At 47.0% G+C, this 15,609-nt stretch overlaps 2 protein-coding genes across 2 annotated transcripts in view; one reads left to right on the top strand and one right to left on the bottom strand.

Moving 5' to 3' along the window:
• Nucleotides 1–2,157: 2,157 nt before the first annotated feature.
• On the bottom strand, nucleotides 2,158–9,720 carry LOC107287371 (chymotrypsinogen B-like). Its single transcript, XM_029284124.1, has 8 exons — nucleotides 9,676–9,720; nucleotides 9,371–9,377; nucleotides 8,695–8,798; nucleotides 7,123–7,202; nucleotides 6,039–6,117; nucleotides 4,942–5,122; nucleotides 3,624–3,757; nucleotides 2,158–2,319 (listed from the first exon to the last, which is right to left on the bottom strand). Exons 1-8 carry the CDS (start codon nucleotides 9,718–9,720, stop codon nucleotides 2,158–2,160), a joined length of 792 nt encoding a protein of 263 aa, XP_029139957.1.
• Nucleotides 9,721–12,958: 3,238 nt separating this feature from the next.
• Nucleotides 12,959–15,609, top strand: part of LOC107287370 (chymotrypsinogen B-like) — a 5,754-nt gene continuing 3,103 nt past the window's right edge. Inside the window, exons 1-3 of the mRNA XM_015815876.1 lie at nucleotides 12,959–13,010; nucleotides 14,202–14,305; nucleotides 14,850–14,922. Of these exons, the coding sequence (XP_015671362.1) occupies nucleotides 12,959–13,010; nucleotides 14,202–14,305; nucleotides 14,850–14,922 (229 nt within the window). The remainder of the gene's footprint in view (nucleotides 13,011–14,201; nucleotides 14,306–14,849; nucleotides 14,923–15,609) is intronic.

The following is a 15,609-nucleotide window of genomic DNA, read 5'->3' as shown; positions in this document are numbered from 1 at the left end:
CCTAAGAGAGTCTTCTCCATGGCGCGTGTGTGAATGTGAAAGAGAGGTGATGGCTGTTGACCTGTCTGCCCCCAGTTTGAATTTGCCCGAGTGATTGGGAGGAGGTGGAGTGTCCCCTCAGGGTTTCTGGGCTGATAATTGATGGTTGGCAGCTTCTTTCCATGGCCTTCCTGGCCTGGAGAAGACAAAGCCGGCAGTCTTGGTGCTTGGACATTTCTGCCAAGGTTTCAGAGCATTTTCTCCCCAGTTTCATCCAGGCTTTAAACCACACACACACACACACACACACACACACACCTTTGATGTAAAACCAGCCTGCAGAATGAGTTTCTTCAGGAAAAGGAGGCCTTGGTGTGCTTCTCCTGAAAGGAAAAATTCAGCTCCATCCTAGGAAAACTGCTTCAGCCATGCACAAGAGTATGGGGCACTGAAAAGCTTTTGCAGAATCTGTATACTATTAAAACTCTTGTTGACATAATCTTTAACTGGTTGAAATGATAGATCATAAGGCAACCATTTTTGAACCACGGTACCTGAAATGGGCTAACTTACAGAATATGTCCAAAATCCAGGACTCCCAAGGGAATGGAATTTGGGAAAGATGTGGCTGCTTTCACCAGTGCTACTGGCTGCTGCTGCTGTGGTCACGTGATCTTTGTTTTCAACTTTCTCTGACAGTTTCCCAGCCAGTCTGGCAATCCCTCACTCCCTTCCCCATTCAACAGCACCACCCACTTGTCTGCTGGGAAGAAAAGGGAGATTTCTGATTTTTGGCAGATTCCCACAAGGAAACCTTTAAAAATGGGCATCTTGTTAGGAAGTTGGAAGTTGCTCCTGCTTTTTTGCCCGATTATGGTTATTCTGTTTCTCTGTTTGGATGAGGAACCATCAGCCACATGGCAACCTAATGGGACAGTTTGTCTAGGGTTCCATTAAGAATGTCAACTCTTCTGTTTACCTCTCTTGGTGTCTGAGAATGACCTGTTGCAGGGCATAAAAGAAAGTTGCGGAGAAGAGGCCTATCCAGACAAAGCTAGAGGACCAGAAGTTGCTTGAAAATGAGCAATTCTGATGTTACTTCTGGCTCAAATTCAGGGTGTTTTTGAGTGGGTCAGTTTCCTGTGACTTCAGCTGTGCTAAAAAAAAAATTCCAAGTTCCCCTCTCAGCGTAGAAAGTCCAGTGGAAAGAAACCCATTGTCCACTGTTAGGAAATCATTGTTTTCCAGCTGATTATGAGTTACAAATCTGTTCCTTTTAAAATGCATAACTGAATGCAATTCTCTGTTCGCCAGGACCATGTATAGTCCTCACAAGATTGAAATCCCAAAGGCCAGCATGGAAAGCAGCCATTCGTTTGACAATCGCCCAGCTCAACCCCGAGAATGCCTGGAGAGAGGAACGGTCCAAGGCATCTTCTTGTGACCTGACCATTCGTGGTCCCTCTACCAAGCCACCTGGTTTCAACCTGCCTCGTTCGGTCTGGTCGAAATTTAACAGACTGAGGTGTGATCCTGGAAGAGGTGCCTCTGTCCTGTATCGGTGGGAATGGAAAGATTCCCCTTGCTGCGATTGTGGTGCTGATATGTGAACTATTGAATATATTGTGCAAGATTGCCCATGATGTGCGTTCTCTTGTTCCCTTGAACAGAAGTCACCAACCTTTCTTGGTTGGCTGACCAGAGGGGAAGGGAGGGGGAAGCATTGGGCTGCCCCCCCCTTCTGTAGAGAGTCAGGAAGGTGATCTTGATGGAGATGGAGATAGTCCTTGACATATAATCATTTGTTCAGTGAATGGTCAAAGTTACAACGTCATGGTCCTCATCGCTTAGGACAGGGGTCCCCAACCTTGGCAACTTTAAGACCTGTGGACTTCAACTCCCAGAATCCCCCAGGCTGGCCCCTCAAAGCCACAGCGGTGACATGTGGCCACTCCCGAAGGCTCAAAATGGTCTACAAAGCTGTGGGTTAGCCCCAAGATCAAAGTACCTGCAGTTTTATGTTCTGGCTTATGTTCAGGATTTATTTAAGTGCACCTTCCCCAGAGAGATCTTTCTGTCTTGGGTGGGCCGCCCATAAGCAAGACCAGGACGAGGCTCAAGGCAAAAACAGATTTAATGCATTCATTGCCGCCTCTCCTTCTCCCAGGGTCAGCCAATTCAGTTATTGGCCATGGTGCTCTCCAGCCAGTCACGCAAGACACCGACCCGAGCGTAGACAGCTGGCAAGGTGACCGAGCAGTAGCTGCTGCCCCAGGAAACGCTGCCCACCAGCTTCCAGATGTTGCCATTCTGACACACCAGAGGTCCGCCAGAGTCACCCTGCAGATGGCAAAAACAAAAAGTATTTGAGTTCCCCGAAGACCCCACTTTTTTCTATCAGGCAGAGTTTTAAGGGGTGTGATTGGCCCCGATGTTTTCCCACTCGGCGGCTGGAAATCAAAATATCTTCCAGGTTTGGCTGAAATGTGGGCAGGTTGCGCTTTAAGAACCAAGTTAGTGAAAAACCCAACGGCTGCATTTGTGCCACCCGCTAAGCTTGTTTAGTGTAAACCTGGTTAGTTTCTATGTGGCTTGTGTAAACCAGCCCTCTTTGGCAGTTTATCATGCGGTGTCTTGAATAACCGAGAAACGGGGGTGAATGATTAATCCAGCTAAGTGTGTTACGACTGTTGTTTTTTTTTAAAGCCATCCAACTTCAACCTGGGAAAAATGGAAAATCCCAGCTCACCCAGTGCGGCTGGCTCCCCACAAAATGTTGGGTGAACCTTAGTCCCTAGCCTGGATTAAAAACCAGTTTCCTATTAAGTACCAATTCAAAGGAAATAGTAGAGCTACAATATTTGGGTTGTAGTCCTTCAAATGTCCACTAGAGGGCAGCAAAGGGTTAGAGTTGTCTAGATCAGTGGTTCTCAACCTGTGGCCTGCAGAGCCCCCCCCCCCAGCCATGATGTTGTCACAGGGGGTCCATGAAGGCTTGAAGAAACGTTAGGATTGAAATCTTGAGTTAAGTCTTGCAGGTCCATGGCCACAAAAGGTATTTAAAGGAGGGGCCCTGTTGAAGAAAAGGTTGAGGATTACTGGTCTAGATCAGTTGTAAGATACCTGGACTGCAGACTGGGGCGTTCTGGTAGGGTTGCCAGGTCTGCTTCCCAAAAATAGCGGACAAGCGGGGGGGGGGGGTTAAGTAGTAAAAAAAGTAGACTGTACAGCTTTAGATTATGTACCATTTCATCATAAAGCTTTTGAATAAAAAAAATGTCCACTATTTTGTGAAAAAAAATAGTGAACATCATGTGAAAAAAGTGGACTGTCCACTCAAATAGTGGACACCTGGCAACCCTAGTTCTGGAACTTGGAAGTCCACACATCTTAACACATCTGAACAACTCTAATCCTCTGCTGCCCTCTAGCGGACATTTGGAGACCATATATAACAGCTCTACTATTTCCTTGGACTACTTGGTACTTAATAGGAAACTGTTTTTAATCCAAGCCCAAATATAGCAGCTTCTTAAAGTTGATGGGGTTGAGAAGCACCGGTTTCAATTTTTGCAACCCCAGTAAGAGCAGCCTAAAAAAGCGGGGATAAGCAAATGGAGGAGATTTGGGGTTGGGGAGCTCACCATACATGAAGAAGAGCCTGCCGCACCCGCGCAGATCATGGAACCAGTGACTTTGCTGCCCCAAAATTCCATGCACTGCTCATTGGACAGGAGAGGCAGGGCTGTTTGTTGCAACTTGCTCGGGGTGTCGAAAGCTGCAAGAGAAAAGATTAAATCAGCAGGCAGAAGGCTTCCGGTGCAAAGGATCTGATCCGTCTTTGGCTGCTCTCTGGCCTCCCCCAAGCTCAGAACTTGTCCCAGAAGGCTAATCGGCTGCACTATGTTGGGTTTTTCTTAGCCCCTCCCCCAGATCCCTGTTTGCATTATGCTGGAGACACAACAACACACCTTGGGCCTAATGTTGCAGCCTGCAGTGGACAAGAGAGAAAGCCACTTATCTTCCTGTTTCCCCTGGGTTCCCTCCCTCTGTTATTTCCCTTCAGCTGAATTTCAAATGTAATGTTTCCAGGGCAGGATTTAAGTTTTTGTAATCCAGTGCCGTGCAGAAAATAATAACTTCATTGTTGAGTTGATGATTTTGGCTACAAGAAACCACTCTTCTCTTCTCTTCTCTTCCCTTCCCTTCCCTTCCCTTCCCTTCCCTTCCCTTCTCTTCTCTTCTCTTCTCTTCTCTTCTCTTCTCTTCTCTTCCCTTCCCTTCTCTCCTGTCCTCTCCTCTCTTTTCTCCTCTCCTCTCCTCTCCTCTCCTCTCCTCCTCTCTTTTCTTTGCCACTGCCCTCTCTTCACCCCTCCCCTCCTCCTTCTCCCCTCTATTCCTCTGTCTCACTTTCACCTCTTCCCTTCCCTTCTCTTGGCACTCTGGTGCCACCTACTCCCTCAGGTTGTACAATACACCTGCAAACTCCTTGGTGAAGCGTGAGAAGAAGCCCTCAGCTTTCGTTCACTAACTGGGAGCGGAGATCCCTTCTCTGGATCCTGGCTGCTAGGAGGAATCGGTGGTCTCAAGACAGAGGCGTTTGTGGGACTGAGGGATGCTGAGCTTCTTAGTTTTGATTACTCCAATTCTCCAAATTATGGTTTGTATCACAGAGATATTATGTGCTGTGCTGCCTGGTCCGACTGCAGTTGTACATAAAGTAAAGCTCCTGCTGACTTACATGGACCTAATGAACCTTTCTTGGGAACAAAAGAAGAAGCTCTTCCAGATTTAGTCCATCCTAGGTCTGGCCATGTTTTGGGCCAAACTAGTTAGAGCAACCCTCTTTTCACTGTTTCCCTACTGGCTCAACGTATTTATTCTTCTGCACACTAGTCTCAATCCAAAGCAGAAGGAAGGAGCAGACCCCCCCCAAATAGCCAAGATTCCTCTCAGACCCACCATTGTAGCGTGTCTTGCCCCAGCCAGTGGTGACACAAAGGTCTCCAGGCTGGAAGGAGTCTGTGGCATCGGTCAGGCACACGGGAGACACTGTGTCACTGAAGACGGCAGGGGTGGCCAGCTTGATGAGGGCGATGTCGTTGGTGAGTTGTGCGGAGTCCCAGTCAGGGTGGATAAAGAACTGGTGGGAGAAGAGAGAAGCTGGTAAGGCTGCAAAGAAGGAGATGGTGACGTGAAGGAAGTCTGGGAGATCATTATGTCCCTCCTCACTTATCTTTGCTTATAGGTTTGCTCATCACCCTTTGCCAGCCTTTTGATTTCCAGGTCAGGAAATCAAAGTTATGAATGCTAATCCTATTTTTGGTATAAAGTTATAGTAACAGAAGATAGAATAACAGAGTTGGAAGGGACCTTGGGGGCGAGGCTCCTAATCCAACCACCTGGTCAAGCAGGAGACCCCGTGCCATTTAGGACAAATGACTGTGTATTCTCTTATTGCAACCATTCTTCATATGTTTTAGTCCCCTAATCATCTTGGTTGTTCTTCTCTGCATCCTTTCTAGGGTCTCAACATCTTTTTTGTGTCATGGTGACCAAACTGGATGCAGTATTCTAAATATGGTCTTAATAAGTCTTTATAAAGCGGTACTAATCCTTCACGTGATTTTGATTCTGTGCCTCTGTTTATACAACCCAGGATTGGATTAGCTCTTTTGGCTGCTGCCGCACACTGCTGGCTCATGCCTAAGTGATCGTCTACTAGGACTCCAAGGTCCCTCTCGCAGTTGCTATTTTTGAGACAGGTCTCGCCTACTCTGTCCTTGTGCCTTTGGTTTTTCTTGCCTAAGTGTAAGACTTTTATTGCTTAAGTGTAAGTGATTTTCTCCACATCGAAACTCATTTTGTTGGATAGGGCCCATTGTTCAAGTTTGTCAAGATCTTTTTGGATCTTGAGTTTGTCTTCTGGGGTGTTGGCTACTCCTGCCAGCTTGGTGTCCTCTGCAAATTTGATGAGTTCCCCTTCAATTCCCTCCTCTAAGTCATTGATGAAGATACTGAAGAGTCCTGGGCCTAAGACATCTGGTGACTTCACCCACCTTCTGAACAGGCAGCTTCTGTATGTCCTCTTCAGGAGAGCTGCGGTCAAATTCTCCAAGCACCACAACATCGCTGGTCCTGTGGGAGGCAAACAAAAAGTGAATGCTGGGCACACATCAAGAAAGCACGGGCACAGCACGGCTTGGCATCAACCTGCAGAAGTGGGTAGGTGACCTCAAGCTCCCAGAATAGGGAATATAAAATTAGGGCTGAAGTCCCGGACGGTCTTTCAGAAGATTTCCCATTCAGGCTGTGGAGGGGTTTGGATTTAATGGAAGACCTTCTCTGAACTGAATGTCCTTCTAAGATGCTGATGCCCGGCTGTGGACGATGGGATCACCACACAACTTGACTTTTCTTCCCACAGTAGCTCATGCATGTTATTGCCCCAAATATCTCCCCTACAAGCTCCACTGCCTGTTGTAATTGAAGGATCAGATGAAAGAATGGGGATCAGAGGAAGGGGTCCTATGTGGAGGTAGGACCCAGGTGTGGTTGTGATGGCCGTGGGAGCGAGCAAGATGAATTCTGAGAAGAAGCATTTACTCTTAAACTCTTAAACAACTTTTCCTTTAACTGCTTTTTCCCCTTCTGCTCACTGAGGGATTTGCAGACAGGTTTGCTAACGGGGGGACTGCAGGGAATGGGGTGTGCAGGGACAATGAAGTGAGACAGATTCACAGGTTTAACCACTTAGCCAGGATGCTGCGCTTCGTTTACAAGAAATGGTAACAACCACATAGCTGGCACAGGAAACTAGAAGCTTTAGGGAGCTGCAATCCAGGCAGCCAATCAATATTATACGTTATGCGTGTATTATCAGGGGGAGAGAAAGAGGATGAGTTGGGTGGGCAGAGGGATGTATGAAACTCACCTTTGATTATAAAAACTGCTGTAAAACTGTAAACGGGGCCTCAGTAGTAGCGTTCAAAGCCGGGGTGACTTTCATCTTTGGTACCAAAATAAAAGTCTGTTTTTCCATACCTTGGATTTGATGTAATTAATTGGCTTCGACGCCAAGCTAAGACCCAGTTTTGGGAACAACATAATCTCCCCACAGCAAGGAAGAAGATGGGTACTCACGTCACCCCACAATGGGCAGCTGTCACCACCCAGTTCTCATTAATCAGAGACCCACCGCAGAAGTGCCATCCACTTGGCTCCTGTGAGGAAAGCCAACACAAAGAAAATGTGAGACCCACAGAGCCCATGTCAGGGTGTAGCTGACAAGAGACACACACTGCGTGGCCCTAGAGAGCTCTTCCGAACTAAATGAGGCCATAATGGATCCCATACTTTGAGCCTCCTGTTCAAGTCCTTCTGAAACAGGTAGTCTGACCCCCCCCCCCACCAGGATATAATTGCAGGTGTCTGAAGCCCCTATCCCCCAATGGGGTTCAGAATCAGGTCTAGGCAATTCCATAATCTTTTCTAGTCAATTTCACAATCTCTTCATAATGTCTCTTCTACCTTCTTCCAGGGATATCCCCAAAATATGGTTTAAAAAAAGTTAAGATGTCGGCCACAATGAAACAATCCTAGCTCTGGATCATGAAGCACATAAAAAAAATGAGGAAATCTTCCAACACATCATCGTAGCTGCCATTCTGATTTTTTTCCCCACCACATTCTGCAGACATCTCTGCCAGGTACCATAGATACAGGGATGTTCCTAAGGCTTATGCAAGGAAGCTGCGTCTTTGCCTACAAGACGGGCAGGTGCCCGAGTTCTTTGCTGGCCTCTGAAGGGGCCTCTTGGGTGGCTCAGAGATCCAAGCGAAGCCCTTGAGGAACTGGATCCCTGCTTCTGCTCTGCTGAGAAAGGCCATTTCTGCTCAGGGATCCTGTGAGGCATTCATGGACAATTGGCCGGGCTGATTCTCTGAAAGCAGGAGAATCAGGACCCTGCAGAAGCAGAGCTGAGCCCTTGGATTCCAGCACTCCAGAGGCCCACCAATTGGAGGGAAATAAGGAAATAAAAATTCAGGGGTGCCAGGTCGCCCTCCAATTGATAGAAAATTTCACACACAGGCAGATACACACAAATAACACAGCCTTTTTTAAAAAGAAAAAGAAAGAATTTCCCAGTTTTGTCTTCCCTTAGGCAAGAACTGTGCATGTGATGTCCATGAAAAGCAAAAGAACGCACTATTGCAGCTGCCGTTGTGACACTTCTGACCACATGCCACAGATATCCTTGCGTGGATATTTTTTTTGGGGGGGGAGAGGGAACGTGAAATAGGCTGCACAGAACATCAAGCCCTGGGCCCCCTGGGGGGCTTTAATCTGTGATTAAAATAAAATCAGAAGGAAAAGCGGGGAGACCATATGGAAGAAGGAAACGGAAGAGAATGCCATCTGGAGGCCTGGTAAAATGTTGTGCAGAAGGTGTGCCAGTGATACAATAAAAGCTTCATGTGGAAATGCTTGGTGCTAGTGTGTAGTAATTCATTTGCACTTGGAAGGCGGTGTGAGCAGAAGCCTTATTCAAGCTTTAGCTCTGTGGCGTGTGCATTCTGCGCCTGGTCAGAGGCTCTGCCACCTCTTTCGTCAAGCCCTGCAACATTGAGGGAGCCAGGCCACAGTTGGAAGCTTCTGGAAGAGAAAGCGTCAAGCAAGAGGCAAAGCAGCCATCCCCTTCCCCGTGCCCATTACCTGCAAGGACGCCTGCCAAGACCACGATCCGGGCACTGCATCCTCTCCATTGACGATCCGGGCGTAGCCGGAGATCACGGGCTTGATTGCAGGATCCCCGCAGGCTGCAAGCAACAGAGAAGATCAACTTTCCCAAATTCTGCAGCTGGCTTTGAGTTAGTGGCCATCAACGTCCCCCTGGGAGAGGAAAGCAGCCAGGAAAGGGGGGGGGGTTCTCCAGATAAGGATTCTCTTCCATTACTCAATATTACGTTGAAGATTTCTGCATGGCAGGTGAAGTTTTGTGTGCGTGTGTACATGGATGGTGAGTGGGGATTGCTGAGCGGGGGGGTTGGACAAAAAGACGTCCACGGTCCCTCCCAACTGTGTTATTCTGTTATTCTGTCTTACAAAAGGCTGTGCGTTTCTAATTTTCCAAAATGTTGCCGTTTTTTCCAAGCTTCCAACAGGACTGAAAAAAGGGGCTTGCCACCGGTCCTTGCAGTTGTGATGGACGCAGCATCTCCACAGCCATGTGATCGAAATTTGGGCAGCTGGCATGTATTTATGACCGACACAGAGTCCCGGGATCGTGCCATCACCATTTACAATCTTCCCAGCCAGCCGATGACAAGCAAGGTCAATGGAGGAAGCTGCGTTTGCTTAATGACCATGGCATAAACCAGGGGTAGGCAACCTTGGCTCTTTTATGACTTATAGCTGGCTCAGAAATTCTGGGAGTTGAAGTCCACCAGTCATAAAAGAGCCAAGGTTGCCTACCCCTGGCATAAACGGTCACAAAATCAGGGGCGAATCGCTGAAGAACTGCCTAGCAATTAGACGACCTCTAATGGCACTCCTAAGTTCTTGCCAGCTAGTTGGCCGACCAAACCCTGGATAATTCAGCCAGGGATGGGGATGACGTTCCCCACCTCAGGGACTGTGGAAAAATTCACAAAGGGCTGGATACTTACGTGGTGGTGGCAGAGAAAAAGCAATTGCAGCACTGACAAATGCCAGGCAGGGTAACAACCACAAAGCAGCCATGTTTGAACCTTCGGAGTCAGCAACTTCGTGGAAGGGAAGGTACAGGTGCTGCTACTTTTATATAGTGTGTGTGTGGGAAAAGTTTACAAAGGTTTGTATACCCAGCATACAACATTCTGCTGAGTTTTCCACTGCAGCCTGTGACACGGGGGTGGTCCAGGGCTCATGCGTCTGTGGGAATGGACACACCGGTCACTTGATAATACAATCAATAATTGGCAGGAGCTTGTAATGCGCATATGAGGATATTGAGACATGAATGGAATAGGATAGAATAGAGCTGGAAGGGACCTTGGAGATCTTCTAGGCCAGCCCCCTGCTCAAGCAGGAGGACCTATACCATCTCAGACAAGTGACTGTCTAGACTCTTCTTGAAAGCCTCCAGGGATGGCGTTCCCGCAACTTCTGGAGGCCAGCTGTTCCTCTGGTTAATTGTCCTCACTGTCAGGAAGTTTCTCCTTAATTCCAGGTTGCTTCTCTCTTTGATCAGTTTCCAACTACTGTTTCTCATCCTTTCATCTGATGCTCTGGTGAACAACCTGGCCCCCTATGCCTTATGGCAGCCCCTCAAATACTGGAACGCTGCTATCATGTCTCCCCTATTTCTTCTTTTCCTTAGACTAGCCAGACCCAAGTCCTGCAGCCGTTCTTCGTATGTTTTAGCCTCCAGGCCCCTGATCATCTTAGTTGCTCTTCTTTGAATTTTTTCCAAACTCTCAACATCTTTTTTGTGATATGGTGACCAAAACTGGCTGCAGTTTTCTAGGTGTGGTCTTACTAGGGCTTTGTAAAGCGGTAATAGTACTTCTCATGATCTTGATTCTATGCCTCTGTTTATACAACCCAGGATTTTATTAGCTTTTTTGGTTGCTGCTGAACATGGCTGGCTCATGGTCAATGGGGAAAAAAAAGAGTGGGAGAATTCTGCAGGGTTGGAATGGAAGGCAATGACCTCCGGATCAGCTGTGAAATTCCACGAAGAGCACCTGCTTAGTAAAAGCTGTTTCTTGATGCCAGCGTGGTGACAGATGTTGGCACTAGAAAGGGAGGCGTTATCGCCCAAACTGCTCCTCCAATGACAGGTTCACCTCAGAGGTTACCTGGCCTTCTCCTCCCAACAGCACACCTGTTTCATGATGGAACGTTCACAGCTAAAGTGAACACCTGCTCCTCTTATGCAAGGGGTTCTCCCTGCCAATAGCTGGAGACAGGGACAGCCACCATTGCCAGCTATCCAGTCCTCTGTTCCCTTCCAGGAGTCATGTTCACACAGCTCCAAGTTCCCACAGGTCTCCTTGGATACAAATGAACAGCATCTCCATTAGAAGATCGTGTCATAATCATGTTTGGACCTTTAGAATGGTCCAACACCTATCTACCTTCCTTCCTTCTCTCCCTCCCTCCCTTCTTTCCCTCCTTCCCTGTCCTGCTTCCTTCTTCCATTCTCTCCTTCCTTCCTTCCTTCCTTCCTTCCTTCCTTTCCTTCCCTCCTTCCTTTCCTATCTGCCCTCCCTTTCTTTCTTTCTTCCTTTCTTCCTCCTTTCCCTGTCCTGTTTCCTTCCTCCCTGCCTCCCTCCTTCCTTCTTCAATGTATGTTGCATAAACCAAAGGAAATAACTGATCCAAGAACCAAGATTAGGTTAACCGTGGAAAGGCCCATTGTAGGAATACTACCAATCTCACTTTGGGCTGGCACCAAGGGCAGGAAATTTTGCATTCAGAGTTCCTCCCAGATGCTCACTAAGCCAACCTTGTTTTTACAAGCCCCGAGTAGCAATTTTTTTCTCTCGTTTTCCCCTGAGGATCCCTTGCTGTTATTAAGGAGTCCACGGCTACATATGTGAAAATATATGAGGCAATTTGTGCCTGTCTTTTCCCTGTTCCAGATTATTTTTTTTGCCCTCCTTTCAACATTTCTACCTCCTTTCCTGGAAGTTCTCATCAGTCTTAGCTCCTCACACATGCACATTTACACACCTACACACACAGGAACACCAACATTATTTTCTTCACCCATGGAGAGGATTTTGGCTGGATGGAAGCAACCGGGTAAGCTGCAAATTGGGGCATCTCAAATATATTAAATGGGTCATATTAAAAATTTAGGCTTTCTTAATGACAAGAATTAAATAAGTCTCACACTGTGCAGTTCAGCGCAGTTTCCATTGAGTGTAGAGCTGACTACCATCTTTTTGTTAAATCATAAAAAGTTATCCACAGGGAATGCAAACTTTGCTCTGAGGGATTTACAATGTTCAAGGCCAAGATAACCAGAGAGAAACCTACAAGATACCCAAAGGTGAAGTCAGCTCTGAATCAGGCTCAATTCCCAAGACCTTCGTGGACAGTTTTCGTGGGAAGAACATGAATGTGGCTTCCTTTGGCTTCTTCTAGGATGTCTTGTTGGCTTCTTAGCCTAGTCTGGGTCTCTAGGACTTGTTGGTGGCCTCCCAAGCCACTAATCTTGGAGGCCACCACCAAATCTAACCTGCTTAGTATTTGATTCCCTTAGTGTGGCTGAAAAATGCCAGGGGACTCAGCTAATCGGGACGTGGCTTCAAGGGAGAGGCCACTGCACTACATAATTCAGGCTATTAGATTAGAATGATCTGCAAAGGTCCTTCCAACTCTGTTTCTATTCTATTCTATTCTATTCTATTCTATTCTATTCTATTCTATTCTATTCTATTCTATTCTGATTTCTATTCTATTCTATTCTATTCTATTCTATTCTACTCTACTCTACTCTACTCTACTCTACTCTACTCTATTCTGTTCTGTTCTATTCTGATTTCTATTCTATTTTATTCTGATTTCTATTCTATTCTATTCTATTCTATTCTATTCTATTCTACTCTACTCTACTCTACTCTACTCTATTCTGTATTCTATTCTATTCTGTTGATTTCTATTCCATTCTTGCAGGGCTGACAGAGGGCTACATTCGCACCCAGGTCGACGGGCTGCAAGCCTGAAGGGTGAGGCTTTGAGCAAAAACCTTCTGCCTCAAATACGGCCACCCCTTACGGTTGTCTTCATGCCATGTCACCTGGCCCCTTGCCCATCCACCCACCTGGCCTGACTTTAGGGAACTGAGCTTATCTTCAAGGTCTTCAAGCGATAAGATGGTGGCAAACCAGCCTGAGCCAGCCCTCTTCTCTGCCCCCTGTCCCCCCCCCCGCTCCCTATATAAGGATGCATGGCTTTTGCCCTGCTTCTCCTTCTTTCGGGAAACAAGATGGCCCTGGTCTGGTTGCTCTCCTGCTTGGCTCTCCTTGGTGTTGCCAGGGGTGAGTACCGTAAGCTTCCTCTTCCTTGCCCTTGGTGGTGGGGAAGGAGACCCAGCGTCCGTTTCTCTGCGGGTGGTTTGAGATCGGTCCCTGAGGGGGAGGCAGGAGGCTTGAAGCTCCCTCTGACATCTCTGGAAAGGACTCTGAATTCATGGCCTTCAACCAAACTAAGCACAAAGGTAAAGGGGTCCCTGAGGGCTTTACAGAGAGTCCTCGACTTATAACGGTTTGCTCAAAGTTACCACGGCACTGAAAAAAGTGACTTATGACCGTTTCTCACACTTACGACCATTGCAGCATCCCCAGGGCGACGTGATTTACATTCGGATGCTTGGCAACTGACTCACATTTATGACGGTTTGCAGCGTCCCAGGGTCACGGGATCCCCTTTTGTAACCTTCTAACAAGCAAACTCAATGGGGAAACCAGATCCGTTTAACAACGGTGTTACTAATTTAACAACTGCAGTGACTCACTTAGCAAATGTGGCAGGAAAAGTCGTAAAATGGGGCCAAATAGGTACTGCACACTGAATAGGTACTGCACACAGCTAGACCTCAACCTATGACCGCAATTGAGCCCAAGATTTTGTTGTTAAGTGAGAAATTTGTTACTTAACAACATAAATTTTCGGCTCAATTGCGGTCGTAGGTTGAGGTCCAGCTGTGTGCAGTACCTATTCATCTACTTGCATTTGCAGGAGCTGAGACACTTGACGGGAGCTCACTCCATCTTGTGGCAGTCGGGTCTTGAACTGCTGAACTATAGACCTTTAACAGTCCAAGACTCAGCATCTGAACCATTGAGCCACTGCACCCCTGCAACACTAAGCACAACTCAACTAAAATCCAGGGGCTGGCAACTGCCTCTCCATCAGTCCTTTTCAGCTATTACCATCGACTTAAGATGCTACCTGCATTATCCAGCCACAAGAGCATGACTTAAATTTCTACAAAAGTCTGCCTTTTGTAACTCCAGACCTGCAGGCGTCCTAGATATGGAAGACCCCACTGGATTTGTTCTGATTTACAGCTACTGTGTTCACTACACAACTAGACTCCAGTGTGGAAAGTAAATACTGGGCTCTATCCCTTAGCAATAACAGGTTCAAAGGAAGATCACCCTCCTCCCAGGTCTGAGTCCCAGGTCTGATCACCCCCCCCCAGGATTAACATTCTGATTCATTGCCAGGTTGTGGTGTTCCCGCCATCGCTCCTTCAATCACTGCCTATGCCCGGATAGTCAATGGGGAAGATGCCGTGCCCGGGTCATGGCCTTGGCAGGTCTCCCTGCAGGTAAGAACGCATCACATGATTTGCTTTTCCTGGAAATTGGGAAGACAATTTGGAATGGAATGGAATGGAATAGAAGTAAAGTGAAGTGAAGTGAAGTGAAGTGAAGTGAAGCGAAGCGAAGTGAAGAGAGTAGGAAATAAAGAATAGAATAGAATAGAATAGTTGGAAGGGACCTTGGAGGTCTTCTAGTCCAGCCCCTTGCTGAAGCAGGAGAACCTGCTAGCCAAACTAGACTAGCCAAACCCAAGACCTGCAGCTGTTCTTCATGTTTTAGTCTCCATGCTTTCTGGCTGGGGAATTCTGGGAGTTGAAGTCCATCCACCTTAAAGTTGCTAAGGCTGAGGATCATTGATCTAAAGTGATGGAGAAGGGAAGCTCTATAGCAACTGTGGTCATCAGGACAAGTGGCAAATGTGGGGAGGATCAGTGGGGCAAATAAACTGTTGACAGTCTTGGGTCTGCTGCCCAGAGGGCTGGTGAACTGAGAAGCTGAGCATTTCGCGACGTTTTTCTCACGGTCCACTCAATCTCCTCCATTCTGTAGGACAAGACCGGCTTCCATTTCTGTGGAGGATCTCTGATCAATGAGAATTGGGTGGTCACTGCTGCCCACTGCGGTGTCAGGTAAGAATGGTGCTCTTGAAAGATCTAACCAGAGAGGTTCTGAGGTTCAAATTTCTGAGGAACTAGGTCCTCTCTAGGCTTGGGGGTCAACAATGTAGAGATCATATAGACAACAAGGCCCTTAAGAAAGTGTTTCCTAGACAGCATAAATCTTAATTTTCACTTCCTCAAATGCTTTTGTGCTTCATTGCCATCCTTAGAAAATCATTAAGACCCTTAATGAGACTGCACTTGGAATATTGCATCCAATTTGAGTCACCATGATTAAAAAAAAGATGTCGAGACTCTAGAAAAGGTGCAGAGAAGAGCAGCCAAGATGATTAGGGGACTGGAGGCTAAAATGTTCAATGAACAGTTGCAGGAATTGGGTATGTCTAGTTTAATGAAAAGAAGGACTAGGGGTGACAGAAGTGTCCCAATATTTGAGGGGCTGCCATAAAGAAGAGGGAGTCAAGCTATTCTCCAAAGCCCCTGAAGGCAGGACAAGAAGCAACGGATGGAAACTAAGCAAGGAGAGAAACAACCTAGAACTAAGGAGAAACTTCCTGACAGTGAAAACAATTAATCAGTGGAATGGCTTACCTTTGGAAGTTGTGGTGCTCCATTACTGCAGGTTTTCAAAAATAGATTGGACTGACATTTGTCCAGATGGTATAGGGTCTTGAGCAGGGGATTGGACT

This window comes from Protobothrops mucrosquamatus, unplaced genomic scaffold, assembly GCF_001527695.2.
Source record: "Protobothrops mucrosquamatus isolate PMUCROS unplaced genomic scaffold, P.Mucros_1.0 scaffold381, whole genome shotgun sequence".
Classification (NCBI taxonomy): Eukaryota; Metazoa; Chordata; class Lepidosauria; order Squamata; family Viperidae; genus Protobothrops; species Protobothrops mucrosquamatus.
This window is presented reverse-complemented; position numbering and strand designations above follow the sequence as displayed.

Bases quoted from the DNA above. Each gene is read 5' to 3' on its own strand.
- LOC107287371 (XM_029284124.1), bottom strand. From the start codon at position 9,720: ATGGCTGCTTTGTGGTTGTTACCCTGCCTGGCATTTGTCAGTGCT. The intron at 6,118-7,122 runs GTGAGTACCCAT...TGCCTCCCACAG, and splicing joins GCTGCCCATTGTGGGGTGAC to GACCAGCGATGTTGTGGTGC. The intron at 2,320-3,623 runs GTGAGCTCCCCA...TGCCATCTGCAG, and splicing joins CAGGCTCTTCTTCATGTATG to GGTGACTCTGGCGGACCTCT.